This window comes from Alosa alosa, chromosome 24 (genome assembly GCF_017589495.1).
Source record: "Alosa alosa isolate M-15738 ecotype Scorff River chromosome 24, AALO_Geno_1.1, whole genome shotgun sequence".
Classification (NCBI taxonomy): domain Eukaryota; kingdom Metazoa; phylum Chordata; class Actinopteri; order Clupeiformes; family Clupeidae; genus Alosa; species Alosa alosa.
The window spans coordinates 3,893,714-3,917,356 of record NC_063212.1 but is presented as its reverse complement, the minus strand read 5'-3'; the positions used below and the strand labels follow the sequence as shown (position 1 = coordinate 3,917,356).

At 43.2% G+C, this 23,643-nt stretch overlaps 1 protein-coding gene across 1 annotated transcript in view; it reads right to left on the bottom strand.

Annotated features, from left to right (window-relative positions):
- tbc1d19 (TBC1 domain family, member 19) overlaps window positions 1-16,167 on the bottom strand; it is a 35,054-nt gene extending 18,887 nt beyond the window's left edge. Inside the window, exons 1-10 of the mRNA XM_048235862.1 lie at window positions 15,936-16,167; window positions 15,628-15,700; window positions 15,448-15,493; window positions 13,029-13,104; window positions 12,598-12,672; window positions 11,099-11,162; window positions 9,706-9,752; window positions 8,808-8,917; window positions 6,341-6,411; window positions 4,557-4,595 (exon numbers count right to left, since the gene is read on the bottom strand). Coding sequence (XP_048091819.1) covers window positions 4,557-4,595; window positions 6,341-6,411; window positions 8,808-8,917; window positions 9,706-9,752; window positions 11,099-11,162; window positions 12,598-12,672; window positions 13,029-13,104; window positions 15,448-15,493; window positions 15,628-15,700; window positions 15,936-16,034 — 700 coding nt within the window. The 5' untranslated portion in view covers window positions 16,035-16,167. The remainder of the gene's footprint in view (window positions 1-4,556; window positions 4,596-6,340; window positions 6,412-8,807; window positions 8,918-9,705; window positions 9,753-11,098; window positions 11,163-12,597; window positions 12,673-13,028; window positions 13,105-15,447; window positions 15,494-15,627; window positions 15,701-15,935) is intronic.
- Between the last annotated feature and the right edge of the window lie 7,476 nt (window positions 16,168-23,643).

Here is a 23,643-nt window from a genome sequence, read left to right as displayed (position 1 = left end):
CCAATGCACGAACAAAACCGGGAAATGGACAAATATTATCAAGGCTTTGAATGTTTCCGTCTGTGCACGGGGGTGTCTGTAGATTGGTGTGCAACGCATTCATTCATGCAGGCCTGTGGTCATGCATGCGCCCTTAAAATAGCATCTGCATTTGCGCCACAGACTTTAGACCAGGGAGTTCCTGGTCTGTGGCGGAATTGTTTTCTGAAACTGCAAAATATCAACAGTGAGCGTTTCGCGAACATGCCCGTTTTTAAAGCTGAACCGCCCTGGTGGGCGCAATCGAATTCCCTAATTTACAGGCACGTACCTGTGGAGGGAAAATTCCAATATGCGCTGACTGCAAAATAGGAAAGACAAAAGCGCGAGTTTACAAAGTCAATTGCGCTGGGATGCACGATAGAGCCCCTTGTGTTTGCTTTGGTCTTTGCTTGGTCATTGTGTATTGTCGCGTTGCCCCTGTGTTTCGCGTGTTCCTCATGTCTTGTGAGTTCTTTGGTGTAAAGATCCTGTTTTGTTTAACTTATGCAACCGTGTCTGCATTTGGGTCCTATAATCTCAGCTCGCATTGTCACAGTACATGACAATCTAGGCATAAGTATTATAGTTTGTTAACGGAATAATTTGATTTGCGAGAAAGAGTTAAAGGGAGAGAAAGGGGGAGAGGCTGCAGAATTGAGGGAGATCGAAACGCCATTGAGAGAGAAGAAGGGATGTGTGAGGTATAGGACAATGAGTGGAGAAATACTACTACTACTACTCTTCTGTCTTCTCTTGCCCTGCTTTTCAACCTTCTATGTGCAAACAAATTAAACACATAGGCCTTGGGCCTGGCCTGTCCTATCATACATACATCATCACAGTTACGGATTCAGAGTTGTGTATATATATGTGTGTGTGTGTGTGTGTGTGTGTGTGTGTGTGTGTGTGTGTGTGTGTGTGTGTGTGTGTCTGTTTGGCAAGAAGTTGGGGCAAACATTTCACTGGAAGAACATCCTGAATGAGTCACTCTGTGTTTACCATCCACATAACAGTGTGCCACTTGCTTTTTCCCTTCTCCCTCACACACACACACACACACACACATACACACACACTGTGCCACTTGCTTTTTCCCCTTCTCCCTCACACACACACACACAAACATACACACACACTGTGCCACTTGCTTTTCCCCTTCTCCCTCACACACACACACACAAACATACACACACACTGTGCCACTTGCTTTTTCCCCTTCTCCCTCACACACACACACACAAACATACACACACACTCCAAAGCTACACCAGCATGTTGATTTTCCAACAAGAGGAGATAACATCCTGGACCTGGTCTACACTACACACAAAGGAGCATACAAAGCCACCCCCCTCCCCCACATTGGACTTTCAGACCATATCACTGTTATGCTAATGCCCGCATACAGACAAAGGGTAAAGCGAACAAACCCGGTTCGTAAGCAGGTAAAAGTGTGGCCTGAGGGAGCCTCCGATGCTCTTCAAGACTGCTTTGACACAACAGACTGGGAAATGTTTAAGCAGGCAGCCACTTACAACAACCGGACAGACATAGAGGAGTATATAGACACTGTAACCTCTTACATCACCAAGTGCATCATGATGTGACCCACACAAAAGACATCATCACGGGCTAACTGGAAGCCATGGCTGACAGGGGGATGTCCCTCAGGCTGCTGAGGGCCAGAGACAAAGCCTACAGAGCTGGGGATGAAGCTGGCATGAAAACAGCGAGAGCCAACCTGTCCCGTAGCATCAAGGAAGCAAAAGGAATACACTCACAAGATAACCACCCACTTCAAAAGACAGCAGGAACTCACAAAGCCTATGGCGGGGCATTCAGGCCCTCACGGACTACAAGCCCGCGCCACAGGCTGTGAGAGCAACATCCCTCTGCTCAACAACCTGAACCGCTTCTTTGCTGCAAGCGAAGCACAAAACAGCACCTGCCCACAGAAGACCCATCCCCCTCTACATGAGCAGCCCCTGTGCCTCTCTGCCGACAGCGTGAAGAGGACACTTGCTGCTATCAACACCCGTAAGGCAACAGGTCCAGACAACATCCCAGGTCGTGCGCTGAAGGACTGCGCAGGGGAGCTTAAGGATGTCTTCACGACATCTTTAACACTTCCCTGAAGCAAGCCATCGTCCCATCATGTTTCAAAGCTGCCACCATCATACCTGTGCCGAAGAAAACTGCTCCATCCTGCTTCAATGACTACCGCCCTGTGGCACTGACACCCATCATCATGAAGTGCTTTGAGCGGCTTGTCATGTCACATATCAAAGCCATTCTCCCCCCCCACCCTGGACCCTTCCAGTTTGCATACCGAGCCAAGCGGTCTACAGAGGATGCAATCTGCTCTGCCCCACCCAGCCCTCACCCACCTGGAAAAAGAGACTCATATGTGAGATTGCTGTTTATAGACTTCAGTTCTGCATTCACACCATAATACCACAACAACTCATCTGCAAACTCGACAAACTGGGACTCAGTACCTACCTCTGCAACTGGCTACTGGACTTCCTCTGTCAGAGGCCCCAAGTAGTGCGATGTTGGCAACAATACCTCAAGCAGCATCACACTGAGCACAGGGGCCCCCTGGGCCTAAGCGTGCTCAGTCCGCTGCTCTTCACCCTGCTGACGATGACTGCACTGCAACCTACAGCAACAATCACATAGTGAAATTTGCTGACGACACAACTCTGGTGGGTCTCATCACCAAGGGCTTACGAGACTCAATACAGGTTGGAGGTCGACCATCTGACCACGTGGTGCAGGGACAACAACCTCCTGCTGAACGCGTCAGCAAGACCAAAGAGATTGTTGTTGACTTCGGAGAGGTCACACCCAACACCTGCCACTGACCATCGGCGGTGCTGTGGTGGAGAGAGCGAGCAGCACCAAATTCCTGGGGGTGCACATCAGTGAAGACCTCTCCTGGACCACCAACACTGCATCACTGGCGAAGAGAGCTCAGCGCCGCCTGTACTTCCCTCTTGGAAACTCAGGCGAGCAAGTGCTCCACCAGCCATCATGACCACATTCTACCGAGGCACCATTGAGAAAGCATCCTCTCCAGCTGTATCGCTGTGTGGGGGGGGAAGCTGCACTGAATACAACAGGAAAGCCCTGCAGCGCATAGTGAACACAGCTGGAAGGATCATTGGTGCTTCACTCCCCTCCCTGAAGGACATTTACACCACCCACCTCACCCAGCAGGCGACCAAAATTGTGAGTGATGCAAGTCACCCCGCTCACAATCTGTTTTGATCTACTGCCCTCTGGGAAGAGGTACAGAAGCCTCGCGCTCCCCTGCACTACCAGACTCACCAACAGCTTCATACACCAAGCTGTAAGGATGCTGAACTCTCCCCTCCTCTCCCCCCCTCCACCCTCAGCTACATAACATCCTGGACATTGGACCCACAATGGCCGCCTGCACTACTCCACTTGCACACTTGAACACTTGCACACTTGTACACTTTACAACTTGGGTGTTGTTGTCCTGAAAACACAACACTTCTGCTGCTCTTACATAACTTGCACCACTATGCCACTTTCTTTATTACTCAGGTCAAACAGAACTACCCAAGCCTCTTATTGGCCTGACTTTGCACTAGTTTTTTATTGACTGTCTATGCACAATTTCAACAAAATTTTGCTGCTCTTATTTTTTCATTATTATATGTGCCCTCTTATTTACTTATTTACTTACTTTTTTTGTTTTGCTTGAATGTTATGTTTGTCTGTGGACTTAAAATTGGTAAAATATGTCTTGTCTTCACCGTGGGATAGTGAGAAACGTAATTTCGATCTCTTTGTATGTCTGGAACATGTGAAGAAATTGACAATAAAGCTGACTTTGACTTTGACTTTGACACACTGTGCCACTTGCTTTTTCCCCTTCTCCCTCACACACACACACACAAACATACACACACACTGTGCCACTTGCATTTTTCCCTTCGCTCACACACACATATAGCATTGGCAACACCAGACACAGTGGCCTATGCAGCTGCTGCCAGAGTCCCACTCTGGCCATTAGTACATTCAAGTGCAGTGTGAAGAAGTAGGGGATTTAGAAAAGATGTCTGGATTGAACCAGATGTGAAGAAACAAGCTAAGAGTGGAGAGAGTGAGTGGAAGAAAGGGGGGGGGGGGGGGGGTTGTTTGACGCTTTGGCAACACAATTTTCCTGTAAATGGTCATGCCAATAAAGCATTGAAATTAACTAAATTTAACTGAATTGAATAGAGTGAGAGAGAAAGAGAGCAGCTAAATCGATGGGGGTGGGGGAGAGGGGTCATTGCACACTGTCTAATCTCTACCCTCATAAGATAGCTTCCAGGTGTTCAGAGATGGAGTGTGTTAATACAGAACTAAATAAAGCGATAGCCAGCGCATAAACACATCGGGCCAAAAGAAAGAGGTTGGTAATAAATAGACATTTTTTATCCAAGAGAGATGAAGGGGAGGAGAGAAAAGGAGAAAAAGAAAGGTGTCCTAAAAATGTCTTGTGCTTTCCGTACCTCTCTTGCCCAGACGAATGTGCTCACTTTCAAACAAATCTGTGGAGACAAGACAACAAAGAGATTTCAGTTGTCAGACCACATTGTGTGTGTGTGCGTGTGTGTGTGTGTGTGTGTGTGTGTGTGTGTGTGTGTGCGTGTGTGCGAGATAATTTATGCACATATTCTAGTGTGTATGTGTGCTCATATATGAGTTGCAAGCAGGGGTGAAAGTAGTTTTTATTTCTTGGTGGTACTATGATATAGAGTTATAATGCACGCCCAGAGCGTGCGCCGAAAATTTCACTTAGCCTAATTATTTATTATTTATTTATTTGTTTATTTACTGTATTATAGTCTACTTATCAAGCATTCACTAGGACTTCTTATCACTCTAGTATCACTCTTTAACCCACCTGCATCTGCATTGATTATGAATAAATTGCAAACACTTAATTTCAACATTTATTTATTTATTTAACCTAGTTACTCTGCTTTCATCCCACTTCCAATCAATTTTTTTATATAGGCTACTGTATATCATGAAACACGTTTCTTTGAGTCATGCCTTTTATTTGGGAGACTGCAACATACTTCTGTCCGCTAAAACACTTTCATTATTGCTGCGCAAGATCTGGTTAAGCCATTACCGCACTGTCTGTCTCCTGTCTCTCCAGCGAAACACTGCACACATAAAACCAGAATAGGCTATTGAAACATCAACATATTTTTTTTTAGCCTGTATTTTTTTTTATTTGGGAGACTTTCCAAGAAACGTCCGTCTGCTAAAACACTTTGGATACCAGTGCGTTAGGCAATTACTGTAGGGCTACTGTGCACGCCGCTATAGCTTGCTCGTTGTCTGTCCAGCTGCACGGGAGGTTTAGACACAATTCAGATAGAGTTCAGAACGATGTATATGAAATATATTTTGGGGGAAACGTGTTGCCTCTGGTAATTTGGCGTTAGCAGTTGTGTTGTCATGCTGAAAGTGCTATATTTTTTCAGAGACAGTATAGTTTTCTTTCGCACGGTACCCTCTCCAAATATTTTAGTGGTACTCCATACCGGCCAGTACCGGCTTACTTTCACCCCTGGTTGCAAGGGATTCTGAGTGCATATGAGTGTGTGTGTGTGTGTGTGTGTGTGTGTGTGTGTGTGTGTGTGTGTGTGTGTGCATGTGTGAGAGAGATAATTTACGCATGTTTTTGTGTGCATGTGTGCTCATGTCTGAGTTGCGAGTTAGGGATTCTATAAGTGACCGTGTGTGTGTGTGTGTGTGTGTGTGTGTGTGTGTGTGTTCACATATGAGCAGACACTCCCACCACACTACTCCAACCATGACCGACTGCATAACTCTCATTCACAAACAAATAAATGTCATTTCTGGTATTAGTAGCTCCCATCCAAACCTCCTACCCCAACACACACACAGACACACACCAGATGACCACCGCGGTGCTTGCGGCGATGCTCCGATAAGCTATCAGAGCAACAGACGTGTGTGTTTATTAGCTCGCCGTTGGGTGTTTGCCGAACAAAATATTTTTTGTTGCTATTTGAAGAACAGACCGAATATTGGGCTTGTTTAGAGGGAGTGATATAAAAACGTCTGGATATGCCCAGATAGCACCCTGTAAACGTTTACTCGGGAGATAATCCGACCTTACGCAACTGGCCCAGTCGAGTGGAGAACACACCAACAAAAGGAACAGAATTCAGTGGAGCGGATGGGGATAAAGTGATGGAGAGACGTGCTGAACAGAAGAGTGAACAGCAAGAGGATGGAGGGATGGGGGGGATACCTGCGGGAACGTGAGGGTGGTCATCGATGCCGAGTTGCCCGCTGGTCAGGGTCAGTTCAGGACAAGCCTCCCTCTGCACAGGAAAAGACAATTACAATAAATACAGATCTGGGATCAGTTTCTGAACCCCTTAAGATGAGCGCTGAATGAAATTAGTGCAGATCTAGCAGTGATAAGGGATGCAATGATGCTACTGCCTTCCCTGTTACCACATAGGTTAACACTGCAGCTGCTTTAAGGTATACCTAGACAACACAGTGTGCAAAGCGACTGATGATCAGGGATTAATCACAATACCCATTCATAAAGAACAGGTCTGAGAGCAGAATCAAATCCGAATCCTGCTCTTCTACTTCCATGTGATCATGCGCGGTGGCCCCCGACATCCACAAACCCCCTTCTCAATGAAGCACATGGGCACACAGTGGCCCACTATCTGAGCACACAGCATTCATCCATTATAGAGCAAAGTGAAAGTCAACAGAGTGAGATTCAGCAGACACTTTTAAGCAAAGCGACAGGGACTCACAACATACCAGGTTTTTGGTTTCAAAATATGGTTGCGACAAAACCAGACTGAATACTGTCCACGTGTGTGTTTGTTTTTTTCCCTTCTCACACACAAGCACACACACAGTGTGCCACTTGCTTTTTCCCTTCTCTCTCACACACACACACACACACACACACACACACACACACACACACACACACACACACACACACACACTCACACACACACATTTGCACACACACTCTCTCACACACACACACACACACACACACACAGTGTGCCGCTTGCTTTTTTCTCTTCTCTCACACACACATATAGCATGGCAACACCGTGACACTGTGGCCTTGTGGGTGATTATCATCAGCTGGGGATATGTGTGTGTGTGTGTGTGTGTGTGTGTGTGTGTGTGTGTGTGTGTGTGTGCGCGCCTTCTATCTTGGCTTATAAAACATGACATACCCTTCCCCAGTCAAAAGACCTGCCGTCAGGGGATGAACGAACATGTCTTCTGCTTAAAGACAGGAATTGACGATTTTAAGCATGACTCAAGCCAGTTTTATGCGGTTTTCCTGGACTTTCGCGATGCTTTTGGTACTCTACCGCAGAGTGTCATGCTGCACGCCTTGAAAGACATAAATCTCCCTCCCTCTCTTACATAAACATAGTTGCAGATGTATACAAAACATCTTTTATCCAAGTCATTTGCAACAATATTTTAACAGACCCGAATCACGCTACCATTGTTCATCCAAGTAATTTGCAACAATACTCTAACAGACCCAAATCATGCTACGAGTTGGTATTAGAACAGAATGCCCTTGGAGTGAAGTAAACCTCACCCTGACCCTGGCTATCAACAACTGGATGGAGTGGTTGGAGCAGTGCAGTGGTGCGCTCACCACACCCAGTCCAAATGGCTTCCAGAGATGAGCGTGTAATCCATCAGATGCTCCACAGTCCTGCAGTAGTCGAGACTGGAGGTGAAGCATGACCAAATTACCAAATGTCTTTTTTTTTATGAAAGACGTAACGGAGGAAACCGCTGGTACTCCTCAAAATCAGACAAACCACCTACATTCACAATACCACAGAAACTAATAAGACTCTGTTCCTGATACAGATACCTCAGCTATACATTTAATGTAGCAGGTAACTGGGAAGAGCCAATCACATAGCTCACCAGCGACTACTCCACCAGACAGGACCTCAATATGCAAATATCCATATTCCACAAAACATATTGACAGAATTGAACAATAAAACCGACTGGTAAGTAAGTGGCTCGGGCTGAACACACATTCAACCCGGGACATTATCTTTCAGTCTCGGAAGGATGGCGGCCTGGGTCTCCCAAATATTGAATGGATGTACATTGCCACAAGAACCAGCCACTTGCTCAACATGTTTAACAATAGCAATAACATAGCGATCCAACTGTGAAACAGATGGCCCGCGCATTACTTATCCAAAATCAAAGGCGGAAAGTCACAATCGCTAAGGAGAATGACACACAGGTTCTTGGATATAAGGTAAAAGACAACGGCAAGCTAGACATCAAAGCGTCAGGATATGGTGTGAGGTCGGACTGGCTTGACCTAAACAATCTCTGCCATCTGACTGGAGTAGATCTGATGTGGTCAAGACCCTCTATAATATTCCAAATACCCCAGATATCACCATCATAGATGTAATTAGTAAGAATATGACTACTGTTTTACTGTTTTGTACATGGATACTTGTTAACTCCAAGCTATTCAAATATCAAACATTTTAGGTATTACAGTGCTATCCAATATGGAGACTTGGGCATGTGCACATACCTGTATATATGTGGACTGCAATGTTTGGATCTGTAAATTCTTCCCCTATGTTAGGATCCAAATAAAAACATTGTGTGTGTGTGTGTGTGTGTGTGTGTGTGTGTGTGTGTGTGTGTGCGTGTGTGTCTCTCACCAGCTGGGGACATCTCTGATGTGGAGGGGCACCTGGATCAGACCCCAGTGGCTATGGGAGCCCACCTCCTCACTGCAGTCCAGGTTAGGGTTTCGCAAGCTGATCAACACCTGGGGTAGAGCATCACAGGAACACACACACACACACACACACACACACACACATATATAGAAACCCAGAATTCATATTTTATACACTTCCATTATCATAAAAGCTGCATACACATATGTAGTGAGAAATTCCAGAGTGTACTGTATGTATTTTAACATTCCAGAGTGTATGTATTTTAACATTTGTTTTGATCATCGCCACCCAAGGTCTTTTGATTAAGCCAACCCAAATCGCAAACCTTTGTCACGCCACGTGATGGGATTAATCATCGCTGACGTGTTTTTCTCTTAACACAATCATTGAAGAGTTGAAGAGTGCTACTTGCTTTAACATAATGCTGGCGCCTCACGAGACAAGGTATGACCGGAGAGAGAGCTCACGTGAGGCGACGGAAGGGGGATCACTAGAAATGTATTTAAGCAAGACAATTTGTATTTTGTCTTGGAGTTAGCACGGTTGTGACGCTGGAATGGCCCACAGTCTGTATCGACTCCCGGATTCGTTTTGAGTTGGTACGGTTGTGATGCTGAGATGGCCTACGTTCTGTATCAACTCCCGGATTCGTTAATAAACCTCGAGTGTTTTGTGTCTTTGCCACTGCTCGCTTTGGATTGTCTCCATTTTGTTATGTTAGTTGGTTATTTTTTACACATCATCTCAATACATCATCTTAAGTTAACAAAAAAGCAGAATATTTCCAGTAAATCAACACATAAACTTTGATCTTTTCTGGGCATGTTAATCTGCTCTTTATCTCTTGGGGAGGGTTTGGGGGCGTCTGACTCACCTCCAGGAAGTCCTTGGGAGCGTAGACAGGCCTGAATTTACTCAGGTCTGAAGAAAGACGAGAGAGAGAGAAAGAAACAGCTCAGTGATGTGCAGATATGTCGTTACATTTTTATGGCTCTCATATTCCTAAGTAAGTGCAGAGCCTTCCGGATGCAGCCGTGCGACAGTGATAAGTGTTCTAAAAACGTTTGTTTTTGGTAAGGTTTTGGTTGTTAAAGCCGTCAACACTTTTTTTGTGAACTTTTGTGACAATTTTGTAGAGGAGATAAATGAAACATAAAACGTGACACAGCAAGATAAACAGTGGACACAACACACACCTAACCAACCCAAAACGTTAAACACACTTGTTCACTCCCCTCCAAACACACTGTATACAGTGGTAGGCCAAAGGGGAGAAAGATTAAATAAGAAGGACAGAGGGAGAAGGGGGGGCACGACTATCGAGAGTTCCCCGAGGTTACCGAGGATGAAACCCAGAGACCTGGACATCCTCTGGGCCTCGGTAAAGAGGGAAGGGCTGTTTATGTGGCCGTCTGGTTAGCCTCGTAAATGTTAGCGTTGCCTCCTCACACAGATAGCATTGTTACAGCACTGTTAGGCTACGAAGGCAGTGTAAACCTCACAGTGTAAAACAGGAATGATACTGTCTGGCATACACACACACATACATACACACACACACACACTCAAACACACACACACACAACACACACACACACACACACACACACACAGAGGGTTCACACTAAATTGAGGCATGTAATTTTAGTGTATAAAAATCAACAGACTGTGAGTTTCCCATACATTGACTTATTTGTGGCGTCCCACCACAATATCAACATTGAGAACGACACACTGATTTTTCAGGTTGTACTAAATTGTGCTTAAATCTGGTTAGCATCATAACCACGCTGTGTTAATTTGTTAAAAACTGTTGTATTCAAGTTAATTCTGCAAACCACCACAAATAGAATTCAATTCTGTGGGAAACACTGACTATTTATAATATTCCTTGTCAAAGGGAGCTAATGTCACATTGATAATTTGCTGAGTGTCTTAGTGGTCTCAGCACAGAAAAATCCTCCCTTCTCAAAACCCTGGGGTCAGATGCAGAGCAGAAACCGATATCCATGCCCCCACTGATGCATATGGGTGTTTGTGTGTATGTGTGCCTATGCCCAGCCAGCAGTACCCTGCATGAGTGTCAGCTCTGTGCCAAACCATGGCAATCTAAAAATGTAATGTCTCCCCTACTGTAACTGCCATTGTTAATGCAACAGGGGAAATATGCTTTGGACACTAAACCTGTGTGTGTGTGTGTGTGAGAGAGAGAGAAAGAGAGAGAGAGAAAGAAAGAGAGAGAAAGAGAGAATGAGAAAGAGAGGGACCTGGTTCATCCGTCCCCATCTCGTTCCACTTGTTTGACAGCTGCCTCTGTTCTGGCACTGGCCTCTGAAATACAGAACACCGACACAAACAACATTAGGACACAAACAGTTCCCCACCACCACACACTTCCTCACGTACACAATCACTCACATCTCAAAAAGAAAATAAACACGCAAAAACATTTTAACACTAATGACCTGCAGATGACCGCAAAGCAGATAGAGTGAGAACCTCCTCCATTAATGGATCAGATTGATTAATGAAGACAGAGATAAGGGGATGTTGTTGTGTCTCCAGCTTGAATGTACCTCAGTTCAGAAACATCAGAATACTTTTCTAGCAAAAGACCCTTAGTAGAACGTTTAAGCCTTTTAAAGGTGCCATGTGTAATGTCCGCCAAAAAATCAATTCATACTCCACATTCCATAAAAGATGGGGGCAGTATACCTCCAGAAAATGAGTTGGTCTACCCTAGAGTAACAACCGAGAAATGTGTATTGCAGTTTGGCTGGCGGTTATGTTGCCCGCATACCGCCTCCCATGGCCGAAACTGGTATTATGACACCTGTCGGGCTGTGGCTAGTAATTTAGCATGCTAATTCAGGTTGATATCTCTGCAGCACTATACCTTGTCATTTTTTTAATGACATCATCGCCCTTATTTCTTCTCATTCTTTTGATGTGTGTAGCTCATTTTTTGGATATTTTTACCTCAATTCTTACACATGGCACCTTTAAGGATCCAAAGACAAAATATTTTTTTTCAGCATTCAGTCTTGATCTGATTGGAAATCTCAGGAAAAACGCTTCTGCTGATTGAATCAGACGGAGGTGTTCCACGTTGCCATCTATGGTTACTGTTTCCTGCTGTGAAAGTCACGCAGCGCCAAAGGGAGTCCAAACAAGTTCGGTTTTTAATGTCATAATTATTTGGGCTTGGCTATAAACACGGTGCTTTGGATCTGGCCAGTACCGTTCCTGCCAAATCGCTCTGTGAAAGTGTCACTCGACCGCAACATGAAACAGAGCTGAAAGTGACCAGAAGTAAGGGCGTAAGGCCTATTTGAGCGAACAAGTGAGTGTTGCATAATAAAGGTTCAAAACCAAAAGGATTTAAGTCATGGTCCATGTCAAGCAATAATTTGAAATGCCCATCAATGCTCTGGGGAGCTTTAACACAAAAGCTGTTGAACTGTCCAATCTATGGACTGCCTGTGATGTCGAAACCCCTGCTAATCAGTGTAAAATCCAGACCTGGCCCAATTATTGCAGTCATACTCAGTTACTGTTTGTAATAATCAGTGGCAAGGTTAATTTGTCCTGTCAAAATTTGCCAAGTCTCGTTTCGACCTTCTAGCCCATGCAGGTAGATTCACAAAACTATAAAAAATAATAATATTAGTCTCTAATGGTCTCTCACATACACACATAAACAAACACACACACACACACACACACACACACACACACACACACACACACACACGCTAGGTCTCACCTTGCTCGCCAGTGGAACCCCTAGTTCAGTGCACATGCTGTTCAGACTTTTCAGGATCCTCTTCTCCCAGCTGGCCTGTAAGGACACACGCGCACACACACACACCACAGTGATTCCCTCAAAAATATAATTGACACTTGAGTAAGCAACCCATCACACTGCACTTCCTCACTCCTTTACTCAACAGAACTGGAATGAAAAAACTGGCACTGTATCCATGGGTCATGCATTATAGATTTGGTGAAAAGACCAAAAAGAGGGGGGGGGTTAAATGGAGGGGGGATGATGGGTGGTAAAATAATGACTGGAGAAGATTGAGACAGAGAGAGGGAGACATCTCAAAGGGGAATGGACCGAGAGAAAGGGATGCCAATGAGATGAGGATCTAGAGGCACGAAAGAGATGAGTGTGGAACGAAGGACACAACCCACCTGGGCCTTGCGCATGTAAGCCAGTGGCTCTTTGGTGTGCTCAGGGGGGGCAGCAGGGTGCCTGGGGGGAGGCCTGCTGAAAAACACAGAGCCAAAATATAACACACACACACACACATGCAAGCACATACTGTATATACACAATACAGATACTGTGTGCATAGAGGCAGACGTAAACACATACACAAATAAACCTAAACACACACAAACACACACATTCACAACACATCTGTACACATGGAGAGACACACACAAACAAACACACACATGTACGCTCTATCACACATATGTACACCCAATTACTCACACACGCACACACACACTGTCCTGAAATTACATCTGAGGCATCGGAACATGATGGTGATGGAGAAGCTAGAACAAAGAAGAGGGCAGTGAAGTATGGACATGGGGCTCTGTCTGCACTCTCACTGTACAGAACTAGTCTTCTCCTAAACAGGGATGTCATGAGTCACATTCATTTTCTCTGTAGCAATCATTGCTGTAGATCTTACCGCCAAACTGAGTACGTAGGACATGTTATTCACATGTTGAAAAATCAGATCAGTATGGTACCATGGAATCTCTGGTGATTCCTGCCCTTAACCCTACCTACCTATACTGGGTACTAATATGACACATTTGCTGTACCATGAGTCCCTGGTCTGATCCAACTGTGTGGATCAAAAGAGCAGCTCGGCCCTGGGTGACCCGCGTACACACAACCAACCTAAACACATCAAACCTGAGACAGACACCCAGGTTCATGACTTATGGTCCAGAAAGGGAAGGAATCCCTTCACTTTTATTTCATGCTGACCCCCGGTCCAGTTAGAGAGGGCCATTACTCACTACCAGTCCTTGATGGCTGCTTGGCCTCAAAGTTTAAACACAGTAAAAAATCTGCACTTAGATTGACCCCCCACCACCACCACAAACGTCAGGACAGTTATATTGCTTTACTCTAGATCCAAAGCTTGTGAGTATTGTGTATTTATGCGAATATTGCCTATACATTGTCAATGTTCAAGCACTAAATGACATCAACGCCCAGAACCAAAATTCTTGAGTGAAGATGCACTGCAAAAAATGCTTGTCTAACCAAGTGTTATTAATCTAAAAAAATAGATAAAAAAAATTAAAAAATAAGATAAAAAAATAAACCTTAGATGGTATTGTTTTTAGCATAAAGTCATTTACTTCCTAGTATAATCATTGGACTTAATTTAATGAGTTTGACTTATTTTAATAAATATTATCAACAAAACAATTTGGCTGCTTATTTTTTTAAGATGTCTCAAGACAAATTTGTTCGACGTACTGGCTGCCAAATTTGCTTGTTTTCTTGATAATATGTCTTAAAATAAGTCAAACTCTTATTAAATTAGTCAAATGATTTTAAGAGAAAATACTAAATATGTGTCTTTATCCTAAAAACAATATTAACTAGATTTTTTTCTATTCATATAAGATTAATAACACTTGGTTAGATATCAGTTATTGCAGTGTACTTGGGAAATAAAATCCCATTCTGATTCTGCTTGATGTCAGTCGGTACCAAACCAGCACATCTCATTGTAAATGGACACGGATGAGGTGAGGTATATTTGATAACAAAAGGAACGAGAGAAGCAAAACAACGCTGTTTAAAGATGTGCAAATGCCTCACACGAATCCCAACATGTTTATGTGTTTACAGAGACTTACTTGCTCTACAACTTCACACCAGACCAATACATTTCAACTCAAGAGACTGACTGGAACATGACCCATAACAATAATCCCACTCCTAAATAAGACCCCGTCCGGCAGATTTGCAAATCAAGCTCAATATGACCTCTTGTAACTCCTGCAGATAGAGATGGGGGTGTGCATGGGTTATGCCAGTACTACAGGTTTGGTCTGCACTTGAGCCAGTGAGAGAGGATGGACCACGTCATCCTGTCACTTCCAAACCATTGCAGGATGGAAGATTTCTCTCCATAAAGCACAGTATAAACACTATGACACAAACTGCAGGGTGGGTGTATGTGTGAGAGTGAGAGACAGAAAGAGGAAAAGAGAGCTAGAGAGAGAGACAGAGAGAGAGAGAGGATGAAACTTAAAGTTTCATCCTCTTGCACTTGGAATTGGAGCTTTAAATACTACCTAGTGTTCCTCAATAGCCTATTGAAATGAGGTCTTTGCATTTAGGCATTAATGCATTTCATTTGCATTTTAGATTTGAACCATTATCTAGATGGATGTCTTATATGTATATGCATCTGACAAAAGCTCATAGCTGTTAGTAAAAAATATACTGTAATATATGTCTGATAATGGCATGTGAATGAGAAAATAGCCTAGAATGGAAAGAAGAAAAACTGCATTAATATTACATAAACAAACCATTATTAAAGTACAACCCAGATTATTAACTTACATATGCAATTCTCTGTACACTGCATTCTGAAGCTTCCTCTCCCAACCTGTAAAGAAAACTGTAATTGTAAAACAGACCGCATAGGCCTATGCAAAAGTCACCCGCCTGGTATTGCATCCCAGCAAAAAGTACCCGGACACATATTACAGAGCACCACCAATTGACTGCAGCATGACCTACCCGATACTTTCAAGAAATTCCGAACATCGTCTTTAAGTGATTCAAGTTTTATATCCGGTCTGTGCAAACATTCCTGTAGTGCAGAAAGAAACTTGTGAGAACATCTGTGTAATTGCATCGTAATGTAGCTTACATGAGATAGGACAGCTGTCATAACGCTAGCATCAGCTAAAAACAGCATCCCAGATATCCAACAGCACTAGCTGTGCTTCCATTGCTAGGCTAGCGAGCTAACCTGAGTGTGTTAGTGGTACTGTGGCACACCATAACGTTACTGTACTGCCCACATAGGAAACTGTACTACTCACTTTCGCCTGCCTTTCTAGCTGAGAATGCAAATGTGTTCCTTTTAAGCGCTGAACAATTTGGGCGATTGTAAACGACAGCTCAGTTTCCTCATCCATCATTATGTGATTCCATGTAAACAACTCCTTCTTTAGCTAGCAACTCTTGCTAGCTGAAATCTGCAGATGCAGACCCCACTACCGTAACCAAGCAACTAAGGACCATATATTTGGAGGAAACAAAGGCCAAGGAAACATGGTTCCTACTGCAAAATATGACAGCTACCCAACTGTCTAAACCAATTCTGTTTTATTCAAAATTGTACCAAGAAGTGGTCAAATTATTATTTGAAGTCTGCTAGATCGTAACTTGTAATGTGTTGATTGATATGAAATAGATTAGGTCTCGAGATAGGCTGCACAAATTGACATAGCCTATGAAGCAGTCAGACAATCTTTCTCAAAGATTAATAGAAACATTAGCCTAGTCCTGTAATCTGTTAGCTGTAGTTGGTAAATTAACATATTCCACAAGTTACTTTATGTCAGCTAAATAATGTAATGATTATTTTTTCCCATCACAAAATTGAAATGCATATAGATCCACCTCATTCAGCAGGACATCTGCTTCACCACACAGACATACAGTAATAATAATGTAACCTCTGTTTGAATTTACTGCCATCATGGATGGCCAAAAAAATGATGCTCTCACTTGACTCATTTAGGCCTACAGTACATGCTGTCTTGACACTCAACTGTGCTTTTGCAAATTGTAAGTGACTCTTCTCTCCAGCATTTTTCCAGCATCATTGAAGACCGCATTTATCAAACCTCTCTTGAAATAGAAAAACCTTGATTCTTCAGTCTGCTTTATAACCAAATGCCTATTTCAAACCTCCCCTAGGCAAGGTTATTGAGAAAGCTGCTTTTACCAAATCAATCACAACGCTGTCCTCATTGGCCATCAACACCCGTAAGGCAACAGGTCCAGACAACATCCCAGGTCGTGCGCTGAAGGACTGTGCAGGGGAGCTTAAGGATGTCTTCACAGACATCTTTAACACTTCCCTGAAGCAAGCCATCGTCCCATCATGTTTCAAAGCTGCCACCATCATACCTGTGCCGAAGAAAACTGCTCCATCCTGCTTCAATGACTACCGCCCTGTGGCACTGACACCCATCATCATGAAGTGCTTTGAGCGGCTTGTCATGTCACATATCAAAGCCATTCTCCCCCCCACCCTGGACCCCTTCCAGTTTGCATACCGAGCCAAGCGGTCTACAGAGGATGCAATCTGCTCTGCCCTCCACCCAGCCCTCACCCACCTGGAAAAAAAGAGACTCATATGTGAGATTGCTGTTTATAGACTTCAGTTCTGCATTCAACACCATAATACCACAACAACTCATCTGCAAACTTGACAAACTGGGACTCAGTACCTACCTCTGCAACTGGCTACTGGACTTCCTCTGTCAGAGGCCCCAAGTAGTGCGTGTTGGCAACAATACCTCAAGCAGCATCACACTGAGCACAGGTTCCCCAAAGGCTGCGTGCTCAGTCCGCTGCTCTTCACCCTGCTGGCCGATGACTGCACTGCAACCTACAGCAACAATCACATAGTGAAATTTGCTGACGACACAACTCTGGTGGGTCTCATCACCAAGGGCTTACGAGACTCAATACAGGTTGGAGGTCGACCATCTGACCACGTGGTGCAGGGACAACAACCTCCTGCTGAGCGTCAGCAAGACCAAAGAGATTGTTGTTGACTTCCGGAGAGGTCACACCCAACACCTGCCACTGACCATCGACGGTGCTGTGGTGGAGAGAGCGAGCAGCACCAAATTCCTGGGGGTGCACATCAGTGAAGACCTCTCCTGGACCACCAACACTGCATCACTGGCGAAGAGAGCTCAGCGCCGCCTGTACTTCCTCTGAAAACTCAGGCGAGCAAGTGCTCCACCAGCCATCATGACCACATTCTACCGAGGCACCATCGAGAGCATCCTCTCCAGCTGTATAAACGGCTGTGTGGGCGGAAGCTGCACTGAATACAACAGGAAAGCCCTGCAGCGCGCATAGTGAACACAGCTGGAAGGATTATTGGTGCTTCACTCCCTCCCCCTGAAGGACATTTACACCACCCACCTCACCCGCAAGGCGACCAAAATTGTGAGTGATGCAAGTCACCCTGCTCACAATCTGTTTGATCTACTGCCCTCTGGGAAGAGGTACAGAAGCCTCGCTCCCCCGCACTACCAGACTCACCAACAGCTTCATACACCAAGCGCAAGGGATGCTGAACTCTCTCCCTCCTCTCCCCCCTCCACCCTCAGCTACATAACATCCTGGACATTGGACCCAAAAATGGCCGCCTGCACTACTCCACTTGCACACTTGCACACTTGCACACTTGTACACTTTACAACTGGTGTTGTTGTCCTGAAACACAACACTTCTGCTGCTCTTACATAACTTGCACCACTATGCCACTTTCTTCTTACTTAGGTCAAACAGAACTACCCAAGCCTTTTATTGGCCTGAATTTGCACTAGTATTTTTATTGACTGTCTATGCACAATTTCAACCACATTTTGCTGCTCTTATTTTTTCATTATTATATGTGCCCTCTTATTTACTTATTTACTTACTTTTTTGTTTACTTGAATGTTATGTTTGTCTGTGGACCTAAATTGGTAAAATATGTCTTGTCTTCACCGTGGGATAGTGAGAAACGTAATTTCGATCTCTTTGTATGTCTGGAACATGTGAAGAAATTGACAATAAAGCTGACTTTGACTTTGACTTTGATTGGCCTCTCCAAAAAGTCCATTATACAGATAGGCCTACAGGTTTTGGAAAATGAATTTGAACTAAAACCAAGAAAAGAGAGCAAACACATCACTCCAAACTAAGGCCTTTGCACTGGCTGCCAGTTAGATTCAGAATTTAATTCAAAAGCCACTAGAAACTACATAATTTTCCACTGCCTTTGACTAATCAGTTGACTTTTGGGTTGCAAGTTATAAAATGATTGTTTTGTAGCAGTGAGTTTATTTTTATTATCATTATTATTATTATATTTCATAATTCTATTTCATCCCATGTTTAACTTTATTCTGTGCATGGCATTGTGGCATATAAATAATTTTGAACTTGAACGTTTTAATAATAATAATAATAATAATAATAAGCTTTATTTGTATAGCACCTTTCATAGACAGAATGCAGCTCAAAGTGCTTTACATTTGGAGCATGTAACACAATAATAGTCAGTCAGTCATTATCAATCACTTTCACTTTTCTTCATTGCTGTGGCCGTTTATGATCCAATCAGCAACATATCAGAAATATAGAAAATAACATGTAACACAGTTATTAGAGAAGAGTCAGTCATTCCCCTTTGTTGCTGTGGCCGTTTATGATCCAATCAGCAACATATCAGAAATACTAGTATGGATATATAAAGGCTTTGCTGACAAATGCCTAGGCTAACAAATGCTTAGGCCCCGTTGATGCGGACTGTTTTAAGTTTTATTAGGCATATGTAGGCCTAAGGAAGGCCTGCTGTGGTAGGCTAATGTTCATCTAATTTAGAAGGCTCCTGTTATGATTTGGAGATTAAGATCTAAAGGACAAGTTTGTTCGAGTTAAGTGATGTTTAATCCTCTATAAGTGGCCTTAATATCGGATGACCAATCTTTTTTCGAGTTAAAATATGAACGTTGTCTGCCCACTTCTTTAGGATTTTTCCATTAAAAAGCCTAAAAAAGAACAGTAAAGCAGTTGCTGCAGTTTCTGCAGTACCCAAGTCTCTAACCCATCTTGGTCTGTATTTCATTAAACTAAAGGAATTGTCTTGAGGACAGATCAAAGTTATGATAATTAAATATAGTTCAGCCCGATCTGAATATACCAGAATGCGGTCAAAATCAAATATATGAATACCAAAAGGCCTGCAAGCTTTGAAATGTGAATAGAGTCTGGATTGGGAGGAGGACATTGGTGAGTGGGTGGTGCAGCCAGAGTATGGTTCCCGAGAGAGGAAGCCACATCCGACACAGGATCTCTTTCTGCCACTTCTTGAGTTTTGGGTAATGTGGGAAAGTGAATTGAACTGGTTGCTGTGTGCAGAACTCGTGTGTGTGTTGGTAAACTGGTGTAAGATGGAAACTGTACAGACAAAAGGGTTTAAATGAAGGTAAAGCATGTGAGGTGTTTGGCAAGCTGTTAGGAATGTAAAAGTTGCCATTTTGCATAGATAACTCTAGGCATACTGTTCTTTGTGTCATGCTTCATACTGACCCAATTGGCCATGTGTTCCTGAAGCCTGGTCTATGAGAGTTCAGCCTTGGACATCTCATCTCTCATCGCCATGGTTTTATATTATTCTATTTTTAAATTTGTTTCTAAACTTGTCTGAGCCATGCATGTGTGTTTTGCACCTGTCTACTGTTATAACTGAGCATCTCAAATGTCAAGAAAGAGCTATTGCAGGAGACTCTTGGGAAACATTACAGACATAACACTGGCAAGGTCATCTGCAATGGACTCAAATTTATAATTTTATATAGTTTATATAGTTTTTTTCTCTAAAACAATTATCTGACAACCATGCAGAAATGGTGTACTGTAGAGGTTCTAGCTTCTGAGTTTTTTTGGGTGTGGTCTGTTTCCACTTTTACCATGCCACAAACACCATAAAATCACCATTACCATGCCACAAACACCATCAAATCAATACTTATGTCATTGGTACATGTCACTGAACTTCTACGATGGACACCAACTGAACATTCATACCGTATACCAGCTAAATGGGGTTCTAATCTGTAAACAAGAAATTCAGAATTGCAATCAGTTATATCCTCTTTGTTTTGGGAGCAAAATAAGATTATCTTTCTGGAAACCAGCATCTCTTATTGAGAGGTGTTGATGGGTCATCTGGGGATAGTGGGCCTTGTAATATAATTGACATATCTAAGTCACTTTGGATAAAAATGTCTTCTAAATGAATACAAGTACATGTAAACTGCAATGTTTTTTTCTAAATCTTCTTCGCTGTGACTTGCTACAGTATGTGGTCCTCTTAATGACGGACTGGGGAAAAAAAATGGAATTTGCAACACAACTACTGCCACCACCACACGCACACTCGCCATCTCCAAGGATAGGGTCACCATTCGCACCATGAACAGTGGCTGCCCGATCGCTGAATTAATCACTACCGCTACACAAAATTCCCCCAAAAGAAACTCCTGACCATTTTTACCAGCTTGAGTTGACACTAACAAATAAAAATATAGATATACACAATATAGCATCCAGTACAGTATCACCAACATTTTGTTAAAATACTAATTAATTGTTAACAATTTTCATATTGGGTTTATAATTCATGGTATCAAAACTAGGATAGCAATTCTACACATATTTATCTTAAGTTTCAGAGTAATGTCACTTATTCCTTAATCCTTTGATGGGTAGGACACACTATGACCGTGATGTACAGGACAGGAAAATTGTATAGCAGTCAGCTGTCTAGTAATGATCAAATCATAAAGTTTATAGTAATTGATAAACTACTAGATTGAGCTGAAAATTATGATGGCTGAAGTTGGTAAACATGGAGGCCTCATGTGGAAATAAAGAGGGCCTGCCTACTTGGGTGTAGTGTGTTCCTGCACCACGCCAATGGTAGGCTACTTTTGCCAGTGATACGGAGCATTCTGAGTGGCCCATTTGATGGGTGGCCCTTCTGGTATTTCCCCAAAATCCAGATGACCACTGGGTCCTATAAATGGAATGACGATCACTTCAGCAACTCATCTGGTGCAACCAGGGGCGTTTCTAGACTTTCAGGACAACCAGGGCTTAGCCCGGCTGGACCAGATGTAAATGTAAAGATTAGCTGAGGATTTTTTTTATATATATACAGTACATAAAAGGTGTTATTATAGTAGACAACAGACTACATTAGACTGCCCAAATGATTTATTATTGAATTACTAGGTACATACATGTTTAAGTGTGAGGTTGCATGTAATGTATCATTAAGCAAATGTTCTCCTTCTGTTGATCTCCCTTCTCTCTCCATCACCTGACGGCTCTTGTTGTTTGATCTATGCCAGAGATCTACCAAAAAGACAGTAAAATGTTTGATGTTAAAATGGGATTGCACACAGAGAGAGAGAGAGAGAGAGAGAGAGAGAGAGAAAAAACAGCTACCCTCTACAAAATCATGGAATCAGATCAGTGTGTAGCAAACCAACAAAAACATACTATACTACATTGCAGGATACAAAGAACTTTTGAGATTGCAATGTTCAGCTCTAATTACAAATGCTTTGCTTATGCATAGGGCATTTGCATACATTTCAGTGGACATTTAAACACATTCCCATGAAACATGTTCATTCCCATGAAACTTGGGTTTTTTAATGCTGTTTTATGTTTATGTCATTAGCTTTGTAATCACTTTGATGGTTAAACGGCTCATTACAGGGTGAATGAAAGCTGTCTCAGCCCCCCCTAGATATTTAATGGTTTATAGTTTGTCACTGTTAAAACATCTCCCTTCCGAAAAAATCCTACATTGCAGGCCTACTGTGTATCAAAACTGCAATTTATTGCTATAGTGTTAGAGAGTGTAACATCCTCGTCTGCTCCTCAGAACATCAGTACAAATGTTCAACAACAGGGGAAAGCATTTAGCCCTTCTGGCTAAATTTAGTTATTTAGAGCTGAGTGTAGCCTAATAAATCTCTCTCTCTCTCAAAACGAGCACTGAAATGTGTCGTGCCAATTAACCTGACCAGATGCCTTGCAGTTGCCTAATGCTTGCTTAGCCTAGTAGCAGGGCTCAAAATTGCACCAGACAAATGCTGGTTATTGATATTGGTAGATTTCAGACAGAAAATACGGATTACCTTATTCAATATGGATTATTGAATGGTGGGTGAATTTCGCCACTTCATTTGTCAGTGAATTTATTCAAGATAGTGAATGGTAGATATTCACATTTCAAAAAGTTAATTTTGACTCCTGCTTAGTATTTACTAGCCTAATGATAGCTTGCTAGCCAGCTAGCGATAGGATAGGTAAACAACACTAATAGCTGGCCTTTATGGAGTTGGTCGGACAGGACTAAGCTTATATTTCAGTTTGCAAACATGAATTCTTACCCTTTGCCTTTCGCTTGAAAAAGCCAGTTTAAATTGTTTTTTTGCTGACCATGTCACATCTGCTTTCTCCACGTACTGCAACCTATGACGCTGCACCACCCAGTGAGTTGACAGCAGTAACGTTAGTTGAGAGCACAGATTCCACTGATCTCAGACCAGACCGCGAAGCGACCCTCTGCCGCTCTCCACCCCCCCCGCCCGTTCTGCTTCTCCTTGTCAGAGTTTAGTGCTCGGGATTCCTTGTTCTAACAGGCTACAAGGGATAGAATGCACAACGAAATAAAAAAGTTAAATAAAATTTTTTGGCTACCCGGGCTGAGCTCAATTTACCCCGGGCTGAAGCCCCGGTAAAATCGGCTGGCGACGCCCCTGGGTGCAACATCTGTTTATACTGAATATGTCAAATGAAGCAAATAGCATGGTGTCATTGGTAGTGTAATATGTGCTGTAATGTGTTGTCCAGAAAGGGGTCACATTCCTATGGTTGCAGAATCCATCACTATCCATGCACTGAAAAGGGGTAGTCATTTGACCGGGGCGGAAC